This window comes from Mastigoproctus giganteus, chromosome 12 (assembly GCF_048544385.1).
Source record: "Mastigoproctus giganteus isolate SK-2022 chromosome 12, ASM4854438v1, whole genome shotgun sequence".
Lineage (NCBI taxonomy): Eukaryota > Metazoa > Arthropoda > Arachnida > Uropygi > Thelyphonidae > Mastigoproctus > Mastigoproctus giganteus.
This window is the reverse complement of record NC_143586.1, coordinates 96,611,168-96,625,683: the sequence shown is the minus strand read 5'-3', so window position 1 is coordinate 96,625,683 and position 14,516 is coordinate 96,611,168. Positions and strand designations below refer to the sequence as shown.

The following is a 14,516-nucleotide window of genomic DNA, read 5'->3' as shown; positions in this document are numbered from 1 at the left end:
TCAACAGCACTCTAATTTAAAAATGCTTCTGTGCAGATCCTGTGAATATAGTGCTTATCCAACGTTAAGATGTCCTTGTTGTGGAAATCCGTCCTGTGATCTTCATAAAAGTGTTATGCAGCCTGAGGCCACTGTGTTAATTTTTTTTTTATGTCTGTCTGGCATGTTCCTTGATATGAAATGCCAGTTTCCTCTTAATCTGTTCTGCTCTGAATCTACATATTTTCCAATTTTGGTACATTATTATTATTATTATTATTATTATTATTATTATTATTATTATTAGCCATATGGTGCAAGGAAGCCTGGGGCTTGTGGTGCATTAGCCAAAAAAAAAAAAAAAAAAAAAAAATTCTGAATTACCCAGAGAGAGAGAGAGAGAGAGCAAGTAGAAGGGAATCACCAAGAAAGAGAAGAATGATGATATCCAGCTCAGGACCCTGGGTGTGCCAAGCCCATACTCACCAGATGTGAGCCCCTGGGATTTTTGTAGATTGCTTGTGGAAAAGGGTGATTATGAATTGTTCTGAGCTGAGAGAGAGAGAGAGAATAGTAGGGATTCTGTTGGGGGGGGGAAATGTGTTTTAAATTGTTGCAAGACCATCTGTTACTTGTGAAATGAAGGATATGGGGTAGCTGTTGTTTATGAATGTGGTCTTGATGATGGCTAGTTTCCTCTGGAGAGTGGTGGTACTACAAGCCCTGAGGTGCCCTGGTCAAGAAAGATTAGAATCCTGATATTAATGCTCTAGAATGTTTGGAATGGAATAGGAGGAGATGAGACCCAGCTATGTAGGCAGGTTTTCTGAAAATAGTACAGGGGCTCCCTGCTATCCGAGTCCCCGCAGTTACAAGGATTTGAAAATTAAAGAATTAAAGCTTTCTTTCCCTTGAGAAAATTGACCAAGCAGGCGAATATTTTTTGTGAGAACGATCTTCTTCATGATCGTGCAACAAATGTTAAGCACAAAGTTAAAGACATAACTAAATGCTATGACACAATTTTATCTGAAAAAATATGATAAAAAAAAAACACAAACAACGCTGGATTCATTCTTTATTTGTACAACTTAAAAATAGTGTAACATCAATAAACTTCAATAAAAGGAGGCCGGTGGAATTACTTAACAAGTACAGGTCACTGTTGAAAAAAAGCCGTAAATTTGAAGGTTGAATTTGAAAGTGTCTGCAATTCTGCCCAGACATGATAGGAGGGAGTAAATGATGAGAGCCCTGTCGATCAATTCGGCCCTGGAAAGATTGTGCAAGGCTCAATGGGTAGAATTTTTTTCAGCCTGGTCTGTGCTTGTTAACAGTAGAGACTGCTTCTACAGGGATGGGATACACTTAAATAGAAAGGGTGCAAGAATGTTTGCTGATGCTATCGAGGCAGTGTTAGGTGGGTCGGAAAACTGCTAGATTGGGAGGATACAAGGACTAATAGATTAACAGTAGCCACTGGCAGATGTGATAGTGATTCTTGCACTGCTTCTATTGGAATGAGCAGCAGCCTGGAAAATAAGATGCAGGATATTTCAGAGACTGCTGGGAGTCATTGGGGTACAAGTAAACACATGGGTTGTGTTCGGGTAGCTAAGAAAAAGAACAGGTGCATGTATACTTGTGTGTACACCAATGCTAGGAGTTTAGTAAATAAATTTGATGAATTTGAGGTATTGCTCATATATTGTTGGGATATCAGAGACGTGGTGTCACACAGATATAAGTAATGCAGAACTGGAATTTGGGGAGTACAACGTCTACAGAAAGGATAGACAGAATAGAAAGGGAGGAGAGGTTATGCTATTGGTTAAGAAACACATAAAATCCAAGGAAGTGAAGCCAGTCGACATTGCTGGACAGTGCAGTGTCGAGTCAGTTTGGTGTGACATAAGCATTGGGAGAACAAAATTGAGAGTAGGAGTGTGCTATAGGCCTAATGACTCTGATGAGTATAATAAGAAACTGTACAGGGAAATAGAGTGGGCCAGTAAATCTGAGAGTCTTATAATGGGGGATTTTAATTTCCCAGATATTGACTGGAATATGTGGGTTGGTCACTCACACACCAGCAAGGCTTTTGTGAATTTATTGGATGATTGTTTTCTAAATCAGCATGTTCGGGAGGCAACTAGAGGGAGCAATACTCTTGATTTGATTATCAGTAGTGATTCTTCATGGATTAAGAATCAGCAGATACAGGAACCACTAGGTGGCAGTGATCACAGTGTGCTCAAGTGGGATTTACTCAAGGAAGTAACTACCATCAGGGGTAAAGGGAAGGGTTACTGCTTTCGTAAAGGCGACTACGATGGTCTGAGACAGTATTTAAATTCTATACAGTGGAACCAACTGATGATGTTACCAACAGCAAACTCAAAATGGGAAGCATTCAAAGAACTTATCTTGGAAGCTACTAGGCTTTACATACCAACTAAGAAATATTGTTCAAGGTTCAGGCCTAAATGGATGTCAGATGAACTAATGAGACATATGGCAGAGAAGAAAAATGCATGGGATACATATAAATTAACATGTGACACAGAAGCCTATGATAGATATAAGTTGATCTGTAACCAAGTTACAAAGGAGGTTAGGCAGGTGAAGGCAGATTACGAGAAATCTTTGGCAAGGGATGCAAAGAAAAACAGCAAGGAGTTCTTTACTTATGTAAACTCTAGAAGGAAGGGGATGAATCAGATTGGTCCACTTGATATCGATGGTTCAACTGTTGATGATCCTGCTCAGGTAGCTAACAAACTAAATCAATATTTTGCATCGACATTAACACATGAGGAGTTATTCAGCGAGGAGAATGCCAGAGGTGTATTCAACTCTGGCAGTGAGCTAGATGATCTTGTAATAATTGAGAGTAGTAAAGTGGAGGAGAAATTGTTGAAGATAAATACAAGAAAGGCACCTGGGGTGGATGGGATCTATCCAGTTATATTAAAGGAGGCAGCAAAGGAAGTAAGCAATCTGTTAGCCATAATTATGAGAGCTTCCTTGGACTCAGGGGAGGTACCCACAGACTGGAGATGTGCAAATGTAACCCCAATTCACAAAGGAGGATCAAAGGCTGACACAAGTAATTATAAACCTGTGAGTTTAACTTCTGTTCCAGGAAAATTAATGGAAGCACTTGTTAAAGAAGCACTGCAGGATCATCTTGACAAGAATTCAGTTATAGCTCAGACACAGCATGGTTTTGTTAAGGGAAGGTTTTGCCTGACCAATTTGATTGGATACTATGATGTAGTCACAAAAGAATTGGATGCAGGGAATAACTTAGATATTATATATTTGGATCTTAGAATTTTGATACTGTTGCACATGGAAGACTGCTGCACAAATTGGAGCAGTGTGGCATTGGTGGCAAATTGTTGCTATGGATAAAGGGATGGTTGAGTGGCAGAAGACGGAGAGTGGTAATTAATCGACACTGCTCATCGTGGACTAATGTTATTAGTGGAGTCCCTCAGGGTTCAGTGTTGGGTCCATTGTTGTTTTCTGTATTTATAAATAATATTGATGATGGTATATCAAGCTTAATGTCCAAGTTTGCAGACGATACAAAGGTTGACAGGGTTGTTAAGGACGCTACTGATGCTATGCTGCTGCAACAGGATCTGGAAAGGTTGAGCAGATGGGCTGAGAGGTGGAAAATGAAGTTTAACATTGACAAATGTAAAGTACTACATATGGGAAACAGCAACCCCAGAGCAACGTATCAACTCTGTGGTACTACACTAACAGTGGTAGAGAATGAAAAGGACCGGGGGGTAATTGTGCAGGCAGATATGAAGTTCTCTGAGCAGTGCAGATGGGCTGCAAGAGTAGCTCATGGTGTCTTATCAATGATATACAGGAATTTTTCTAGCAGGGATAGGGAGGTGATTATTCCCTTGTATAAGGCAATGGTCAGGCCGCACCTTGAGTACTGTATACAGGTCTGGAGGCCTCATTTTTAGAAGGATGTAGAGCTGCTGGAACGAGTACAGAGAAGGGCAACAAGATTAGTGAATGGACAAAGGGGTGCTCTTACGAAGAAAGGCTTAAATTTTGCAAATAACAGTGTCTGGAGACTAGGCACCGGCGAGGTGATCTGATAGAGGTGTACAAAGCCTTGAATGGTTTGAGCATGCTCAATGCTGATGGGATACTGCCTCTTGCTCAGAATAATCACCTGAGAGGGCATAAATTCAAATTGAGGAAAGATAGATGTAGGATAGATGTACGGAAGTTTGCCTTTAGCCAGCGAGTAGTTGGTTGGTGGAACAGACTTCCATCCTTTATTGTGGAAGTTGATAGCCTAAATAAATTTAAGGCTCATCTGGACAGGTATTTCGAACGAATGGAGGGGTGAAGTGGAAGGGGTTGTTTTTTTTTTTTTTTTTTTGGTTGATGCATGCTGCATAAGCTTGCTTTCTTGCATCATATGCCTCTACTAATGCTAATGCTAACTTTACTTAACCTTACATTGTGTAACATATTATAATAAAAATGTCATTTTTCAGGTCCTTCATCCATTTTTTACTATGTACAAGTACATAATAACCATTACTATATAATATCGGTGTAGATACACTACATCTACTCATCCTTCACAATGAGTTGCCCATGTATTGAACTACCTCGAATAAGTAATGCTTCACTTGCAATACCAGGGTACCTGCCCGCCCACCGATGAAAAGCCAACTAGCTTTGAAATGGTGCCATCTGGGTAGTGGCGCCCACTGAGAATAAGTATAAGTAACAATAGTCTTCTTTAGTAGTGAAGTGTTACTTATTTGAGGTAGTACAATACATGGTAACTTGTTATGAAGGATGAACACAATATGAGATACAGATGAAATAATGCTTTTCACACTACTATAATAGTTTTTCTTTAAGAGTTGATGGTGTGTATCTATACCAATATTATATAGATATAGAATCTTAAACTCTTAAAATATTATGCCTAGTTGCATTTATTTTTATTTAAATAATAAAAATTACAAAAATTGGTCCCCGTTTTAAGTGGAATTTTCTGGAACCAGTTATCTTCGGATAACGAGGATCCCCTGTAGTTATAAATGCTGTGGTTTATTCTTTGCAAGTGACGTCATGGAAGGGCAGGATCTTGTGTCTCTCAGTTTCGATTTTAAAAGAATTTTGGGGTTTTACTGATTGAGATGTTCAGGACTAGTTTGCTGATGTTGCCTGATACTAGTTCCACACTGTGGAATCCTTCCCTGGAGTAGGATTCCATACAAATATTGTTCTGTATTCAATGCAGGATCTTCTTGTAGATTAGATCTTCTTCTTGACTTCTAACCAGCAAGTTATGTGTGGGATTATGCTAATGCTGCCAGGACCCTGGAATTTATCTGCCATCATCAGGTCTACCAATATTTAAACTACCAGGTGATGTCTTCTCTCTCTCTCTCTCTCTCTCTCTCTCTCTCTCTCTCTCTCTCTCTCTCTCGCACACACACACACACACACACCTACAATCACTGATTCTTTCACCTTTCTGCATTTTCTACTGTCCTCTTGTTCCAGATATGGGATCCCACTTTTCTTTTTCTTATTTTTTTTTTTTTAGGTGAAACTTTCAACTCTCCCATTCCCTTTTATTCTCTTCCTTCCTATTTTCACACTCTACCACTTCCTTTCCACCTTTTGTGTCTTCTCTGATCAGGAGGCAGATTGCCAGCGTTTTCAATTGTCTGCCTTCCATAACTTCAGTTGGAGGGATGAGAGGGCTGTCCTTCCTGAATTCTTACTCTTATAATAGATGGCCTGGCAGGGTGGGGTTGCCAAAGGTTGGCTGGAGTACCTAATACAATAAAAAAAAAAATTGCTGATTGGCTGCAAAGTAATTAATCACACAGCATGATACTGTCTCACTACATTATTAATGATGCTCAGTCTACACATTCTGTTAGCTTAGCACTGCTGTGACATTGTATTTAAGGGAAATTTCCAGTGCCACTCAGACAAAAATAAATAAAAAAAATCCAGACTTGTAGTGGTATCATTGGTGACCAGTAATGGATACATCACTTCTAGCTTGCAATCAAAAAGCTTAGTAGGAAGTGATGTTCTTGTTTGTACTCTGGCACGACCACCGGGTCAGTGGAGTTTACAGTAAGTCATCAATATAAACGTTAATCATATTTAGCAGTCACAGGCTTGAACCCCAGTTCACTCAAAGAGCGTGTGCTACTGCACTCATGCTCCTGACCACTCAGCTACATCAGTGCTATCCTCATCACCAAGCCCAAGAACATTTCAAGTGATATCATCAGCTGGTTATAGTTTTCATATTGTATTGTTAGTTTTTGCAAAAGGTCCACAGGTGAATAGAGAGTTACTGCAGAGTTCTGAAGAACAACTTGAAACCAGCCATCAGAAGCAAATAGGATGGATTGTTGCATTTTATAGAGTACATATAAGGTAAGGCACCTGTTTGTAATGCTATACACTGCCACCCTGCTGTGTGACTTTACTAATGACCCATGATAGTCATCACACACCTTATACTCACCAGACCCTTACCAAGTAATTACTATCTATTTAATCCTTTGAGAATGGCACACCACCGAATCCATTTTTATTTTGATCCACAAGGCACACTACACAGTTCAAAATTTGTTCACTGACCAACCAAAAACTTTTTTTGTGGCATTAGGAAATTATTAGAAGAGGTGTTTTTAGAAAAAGATGGCAATAAACTATAGCAAAATTGTTTTTATTTTATTCACTCTATATTCATAAAGTGAATCAAATATTCACTTTATATTCACTTTTTTTAAAGTTGGTCAAAGCTGAGAAGTTTTTTGTGCATTCCAAGTGTTTTATAGTATTTTGTTAATTATGTTATATCTTTATTTTACCTAATAGGCATCATTTGCATGCTGTTATTGATGAAGTTTATGCTTTATCATTATTTGGCAAAGAAGAAGAATTCCATAGTGTTCTCAGTTTTCCATCATTACCTGATCCTGAACGTACCCATGTATTATATGGACTAAGTAAGGTATGGAATTATTAGGAAATCCTTACTTAAATAGGATTAAAAATCTAGTTGGAATTTGTGGATTTTTGATAAATATCATTGACAAATTACTTATACAGGCCTGGCATTTTTCAGTCCCCCTATGAATATAAAATGTTGTGATTGTCACATTTACAAAACCTTTTACCTATACAGGCTCGGCAATTCTCAGTCCCCTGTATGAATATGAAATGCTGTAATTGTCACATTTACAAAACTTTTTACCTTCACTCAAGGCCCTCTCTTTTTAAGCAAATGCATCACACTATCTGTAAGAGTGCATATTATATGTGATGACTTGCTATCCTATTTGAAACCTTATACATCCTATGATAGTATCAGAATTTCATAATTAAACTTGTTATAAAACATATATTTAAGACACAGTGAGTTAGTTTTATTTAAATTCTGATACTTGACCTTGTCATTTTAATAGTAAATGGTAACATTTTGGTGTATAAATATTACCATGGTAAATGATGCTAGTTAAGTTTGATATAGAAGTTTGCATTTTAGAGATACCATATATTTATCCCATTTTCTAGTGTATAAAATATATTTCTCAAAAAAAAAAAAAAAAAAAAACTTATTTTTATTTTATATAACATGAAAGTAGTGCTTAAAGCAGCATAAGCATGCTCTGCTTAGATTAACATCAAACGTCTTAAAAGGCTATGACTGCTATTGTAAATTTATAGCATACATATTTTAATAATGCTTCTTCTTGTTTTCAGTTTTATTAATATAATTATTGGGTTATTTTATTAGGTTAGTTCTGAAAAAAAAAATATTCATTTTTAAGCTCACTGTTGTTGCATTAGGTTTTAGAGCCAGAAAACAGTTTTTCTGGGATAAATGGCAATTTAAATTATGACAGATGAATGAAAAAGCATTCCAACTAATGTATATTAAATTCATTTAGCTTTGTTATTGGAATTCTTATGCTCTAAACTGGAATTGATCTCCCCCACCTCCCCTCCTCTAGAAATCAGATTTTCTTGGTCTGGAATTTTTATTGTTATAGGATGCAACACAGTTTTGGAGTGTGTTTCACATACACATACTAACACATCATGCTCCAATCTGCTTAGTCTACAAAGGACATAACAAAAAGATCAACATACCATTTTTAGAAAAAAATTGATTTATGAAGCTTCTGGACATTGTGGAATTACACCTTTGGTTCATCCACCAGGTTTTGGTTCAGTGAATACAACATCACACACATTTAGAAGCCCTGATGCTAAGATTATCACAGGAGGGCATATTGCACTGTGCCTTGCATATATCCTACCTAATTTCCACTTACAAAATTATTTAAATTACCTAATTGCATTAGCATTAGTAGAGGCATATGATGCAAGAAAGCAAGCTTATTGCAGCATCAGTAAAAAAAAAAAAAAAAAAAAAAATGCTCCCATTTCACCCCTCCATTTGATCCAAATACCTGTCCAGCTCAGCCTTAAATTTATTTAGGCTATCAACTTCAACAACAAAGGATGGAAATCTCTTCCACCAACCAACTACTCGCTGGCTAAAGGCAAACTTCAGTACATCTATCCTACATCTGTCCTTCCTCAATTTGAATTTATGCCCTCTCAGGTGATTATTCTGAGCAAGAGGAAGAATCCCATCAGCATTGAGCATGCTCAAACCATTCAAGACTTTGTACACCTCTATCAGATCACCTCGCTGCTGCCTAGTCTCCAGATACTGTAATTCGCAAAACTTAAGCCTTTCTTCGTAAGAGCACCCCTTTGTTCCATTCACTAATCTTGTTGCCCTTCTCTGTACTCGTTCCAGCAGCTCTACATCCTTCTTGAAATGAGGTCTCCAGGCCTGTATACAGTACTCTAGGTGTGGCCTGACCATTGCCTTATACAAGGGAATAATCACCTCTTTATCCCTGCTAGAAAAATTCCTATATATCATTGACAATTCACCATGAGCTACTCTTGCAGCCCATCTGCACTGCTCAGAGAACTTCATATCTGCCTGCACAACCACCCCCAGGTCCCTTTCATTCTCTACCACTGTCAGTGTAGTACCACAGAGTTGATACGTTGCTCTGGGGTTGCTGTTTCCCATATGTAGTACTTTACATTTGTCAATGTTAAACTTCATTTGCCACCTCTCAGCCCATCTGCTCAACCTTTCCAGATCCTGTTGCAGCAGCATAGTGTCAGTAGTGTCCTTTACAACCCTGCCAACCTTCGTATCGTCTGCAAACTTAGACATTAAGCTTGATATACCATCATCAATATCATTTATAAATACAGAAAACAATAAAGGACCCAACACTGAACCCTGAGGGACTCCACTAATAACATTAGTCCACGATGAGCAGTGTCCATTGATTACCACTCTCTGTCTTCTCCTGAGGGACTCCACTAATAACATTAGTCCACGATGAGCAGTGTCCATTGATTACCACTCTCTGTCTTCTCCCCCACAATCACCTCTTTATCCATAGCAGCAATTTGCCTCCAATGCCACACTGCTCCAATTTGTGCAGCAGTCTTCCATGTGCAACAGTATCAAAAGCCTTTCTAAGATCCAAGTATATAATATCAAAGTTATACCCTGCATCCAGTTCTTTTGTGACTGCATAATAGTATCCAATCAAATTGGTCAGCAAGACTTCCCCTTAACAAAACCATGCTGTGTCTGAGCTATAACTGAAGTCTTGTCTAGATGATCCTGCAGTGCTTCTTTAACCAGTGCCTCCATTAATTTTCCGGGAACAGAAGTTAAACTCACAGGTCTATAATTACTTGTGTCAGACTTTGATCCTCCTTTGTGAATTGGGGTCACATTTGCACATCTCCAGTCCATGGGTACCTCCCCTGAGTCCAAGGAAGCTCTCATAATTATGGCTAAGGGTTTGCTTACTTCCTTTGCTGCCTCCTTTAATATAACTGGATAGATCCCATCCACCCCAGGTGCCTTTCTTGTGTTTATCTTCAACAATTTCTCCTCCACTTTACTCTCAGTTATTACAAGATTCTCTGGCTTACTGTCAGAGTTGAATTCACCTCTGGCATTCCCCTCGCTGAATAACTTCTCATGTGTGAATGTCGATGCAAAATATTCATTTAGTTTGTTAGCTACCTGAGTAGGATCATCAACAGTTGACCCATCGATATCAAGTGGACCAATCTGATTCATCCCCTTCCTTCTAGAGTTTACATAAGTAAAGAACTCTTTGCTGTTTTTCTTCGCATCCTTTGCCAAGGATTTCTCGTAATCTGCCTTCGCCTGCCTAACCTCCTTTGTAACTTTGTTACAGATCAACTTGTATCTATCATAGGCTTCTGTGTCACGTGTTAATTTGTATGTATCCCATGCATTTTTCTTCTCTGCCATATGCCTCATTAGTTCATCTGACATCCATTTAGGCCTAAACCTTGAACAGTATTTCTTAGTTGGTATGTAAAGCCTAGCAGCTTCCAAGATAAGTTCTTTGAATGCTTCCCATTTTGAGTTTGCTGTTGGTAGCATCATCAGTTGATCCCACTGTATAGAATTTAAATACTGTCTCAGTCCACCGTAGTCGCCTTTACGAAAGCAATACCCCTTCCCTTTACCCCTAATGGTAGTTACCTCTTTGAGTAAATCCCACTTCAGAACACTGTGATCACTGCCACCTAGTGGTTCATTTATCTGCAGATTCTTAATGCATGAAGAATCAGTACTAATAATCAAATCAAGAGTATTACTCCCTCTAGTTGCCTCCCGAACATGCTGATGTAGAAAACAATCATCCAATAAATCCACAAAAGCCTTGCTAGTGTGTGCGTGACCAGCCCCCAAATTCCAGTCAATATCTGGGAAATTAAAATCCCCCATAATAAGACTCTCTGATTTACTGGCCCACTCTATTTCTCTGTACAGTTTCTTATTATACTCATCAGAGTCATTAGGCCTATAGCACACTCCTACTCTCAATTTTGATCTCCCAATGCTTATGTCACACCAAACTGACTCGACACTGCACTGTCCAGCGATGTCGACTGGCTTCGCTTCCTTGGATTTTATGTGTTTCTTAACTAATAGCATAACCCCTCCTCCCTTCCTATCCTGTCTATTCTTTCTATAGACATTGTACTCCCCAAATTCGTAATTTGTAATAAGAATGAACAAATTAATATTTAAATGCATTTATTTACAAACTTTTAATTTTTACATATTGCAATCAACGTCAAACATCTCTGCAACCAGAATAAGCTATCTGCTAAGTGAATATCGCTAAGTACCTCCCATAAAAAAATATGAAAGAGAAGTAAAAATAAATTCCGTTTGTGTATTTAGGAGAAAATGCCGTTTTACTAAAAGCAATTCTGTGTAGTAATGATAAGTTATTAATTGAAGACGGAGGGGGGGAATAGAGAGAGAGAGAGAGAGAGAGAGAGAGAGAGAGAGAGAGAGAGAGAGAGAGAGAGAGAGAGAGAGAGAGAATCAGAAAAACAGGTATTCTCATCTGACATATATATATCTGTTTCAATATTCGAAAAGATTCTGTCCAGAGCAGCTCAATTTCAAGTAGGAGGAGTGGAAACCATCCTGCAATCAAGCACTTCTAATTAACATTTAAGATTATTTAACATTATGCTGTCATTGTAATCACAAAAGTTCAAACCACCTACAATTAAAATAATTTCATTTGCATAGATATACTCTAGTCAGTTCATTCATTCATTTCACAGGAGTTGCCAAAAAAAACAGAGAAAAAGATATATAGGTATAAGGTCTTCTGGTCATTTGTATCCTCAACCTTGTTAAGAGTCCTCCAGTAAAACCATCACCTTATCTGTGGATTTTTTTTTTTTACAATACAGCAGCCTTTAATCACTATTATAATTCTTTTATCCACTGGCTGAGTTAAGGAATTAGTGTTAAGAGGTAATGCATTGTACTTCATAAAGTTATCCTTGCTGCAGAGCTTCTCAGCTTTGTTGCGAGATGATATACTGTTTAAGGAATAAAATTACCTTTATAGCTTCACAGGGGCATTTTTCAGTACCTCCAATGGATTCAGGAGCCTCTTAATATGAAACTCTGGTTTAAAGGAATGGAAAAACCTGTCATATATGATGTTTTAGGTAAATATGATATTTAGCAAGCTTTAGTAATGAGCATACTGTCAGTGCATACAGCCTTTCAGAACCTCAGGTTGTCTAGCCTTCCTGACTGCTGTAAACTTGAGGCAATGCCCCATCTGCATTAATTGCACATAACAATGTAGTAAACCCTCTCCTTGAAATATTCCTGTTAGTTTTTCACATTGAAAAGCTTTTGTGTTTCAGGCAGAGACCTCCAATGTAACTGGAAGACTTGATACAAGAGTATATGCGAACGGTTGAAGAATTTTAAGCTTGTGGGAACAGATAAGTTTTTTGGAAATTTTTATTGTCTTTTTGATTAATTAACACATTAAATTGTGTTTGACAAGTAGTTTAATAGTCTTAGTCAAGTTTCTTAGCTTATTTTTAAATTTAGCTAGTGATTTTGTAAATTATGACTTATTATTCATACCGCTATTGTACTGGTGTATCAGCACGAATATTGCAACACGAAACTAGTAGTGCAGTGGAACAGTAGGGTTCAATTATGATAAATAAGTAGCTTAAAGGTTCTAATCGCTTGTTACATGTATATTTTTATTTAAGTAATTTTACTTTTTAGTAAGGATATAACTAATTTAAAATTGCAATCGTAATGGTATAGTGTAATATATATCTTGTACTTGATAGCATAAGGTATAAGGTAAAACTTGGTAGCGTAATACATATCACTGCATTTAGGAATCTATTTGCGTAGTGTAGTATTGTCAATTAATCAATTAAATTGTATTTAATTCGAAATCATGCCTGGGACTAGAGCAGCAAATCAACGAGCACAAAGTTGCGGGAGTGCTGTGGCTCGGTAGAGAAACAAAGGGGTGATCTCCTACAAATCCTGGACTAACAAAATGTGCAACTTGTGCAGTGTTCACCAATCTTTATAGAACAGGACATGATATTTGGGGGGGGCCTTTGTGTGTGTGTGTGTGTGTTGGATACAGAGAGTGTGAAGAAAGTAGATACCAACTCAGTGTTCTGATGGATGTTTATGAGAGTTTGAAGAGTAGGATAGATGCCCTCGAAGGAATTAAAATTGGGGGCCCATCAAGCTCCCACTTTCCCAACTCAATGCCAGAGCTCACACTTGTGTATCAGGCAGCACAGTGGCAATCTCCAAGGCAGAATGCACTGATCACACAGGACATGGTTATTGTTGGTGACTCTATTGTCAGGGAAATGGAAAATATATTGTGCAAGAAGGGTAGGTGGAATACAACCAGGTTATGTCTTCCAGGGGCAAAAGTTGATGAAGTTGTAGAGCAGATATCTTTTAAAGGCACAAATGGTAATATTGTTGTACACGTTGGCACTAATGATATTATGATTAGGAGATCTGTAGACATGACAAGTACAGGGCAATGCTAGGAAAACGTTGCGAGTTAGGATTGAATTTAAAAGTGTTTACCCAGAAGCAGTACTCTTGATCTGGTTATCAGCGGTGATTCTCCTTCCATTAAGAATCTGCAGGTAAAAGACCCACTGGGCGGCGGCAATCACAGAGTACTAATATGGAATTTAATTAAAAACGTAACTACTGTCAGGGGTAAGGAGAAAGGCTTTTGCTTTCGAAAGGGTGACTACAGTGGTCTCAGACAGTTTTTAAATTCTATGCAGTGGGACTAACAGGTGATGTTACCAACAGCGAATTCTAAAAGGAAGCATTCACAGAAGTAGTCATAGAAGCTACTAGACTTTTCATACCAATGAAGAAATACTGTTGGAGGCTTAGGCCTAAATGGATATCAGATGAACTGTTGAGACACGTGGCAGAGAAGAAAAGTGCATGGGATGCATATAAATTATTAGGTGATTCAGAAGCCTGTGGTAGATATAAATTATTCTGTAATTAATTCACAAAGGAGGTTAAGCAAGTTAAGGCAGATTATGAGAATTCTCTGGCAAAGAAAAGCAGCAAAGACTTTTTGCTTATACACTGAGTGGACAGAAATCATGGGATACCTACCTAGTAACAAGTAGGCCCACCTTTCACTCGGATAAGGGCATTCACACGGCGAGGCATTGAGTCTGTTAGTTCATGAAAGCATTCTACAGGTATTTCTGTAGAATGTGCTACTACGCTTAAGGTGGTAGAAAATGAAAAAGACCTGGGAGTAATTGTGCAGGCAGATATATTTAGTTCTCTGAGCAATGCAGACAGGCTGCCAGGGCAGGTCATGGGGTTTTGTCAATGATATATAGGAATTTTGCTAGCAGGGAAAAGGAGGTGATTATCCCTCTGTATAAGGCAATGGTCAGGCCACGCCTTGAGTACTGCATACAGATCTGGAGGCCTCATTTTAGGAAGGATGTAGATTTACTTGAGTGTCTACAGAGAAGGGCAACAAGATTGG

General features: G+C 38.2%; 1 protein-coding gene across 1 annotated transcript in view; it reads left to right on the top strand.

Moving 5' to 3' along the window:
- Positions 1-14,516, top strand: part of LOC150077289 (putative inactive 1-aminocyclopropane-1-carboxylate synthase-like protein 2) — a 268,091-nt gene that overhangs the window by 154,043 nt on the left and 99,532 nt on the right. Inside the window, exon 10 of the mRNA XM_090386134.1 lies at positions 6,889-7,024. Within this exon, the coding sequence (XP_090242260.1) occupies positions 6,889-7,024 (136 nt within the window). The remainder of the gene's footprint in view (positions 1-6,888; positions 7,025-14,516) is intronic.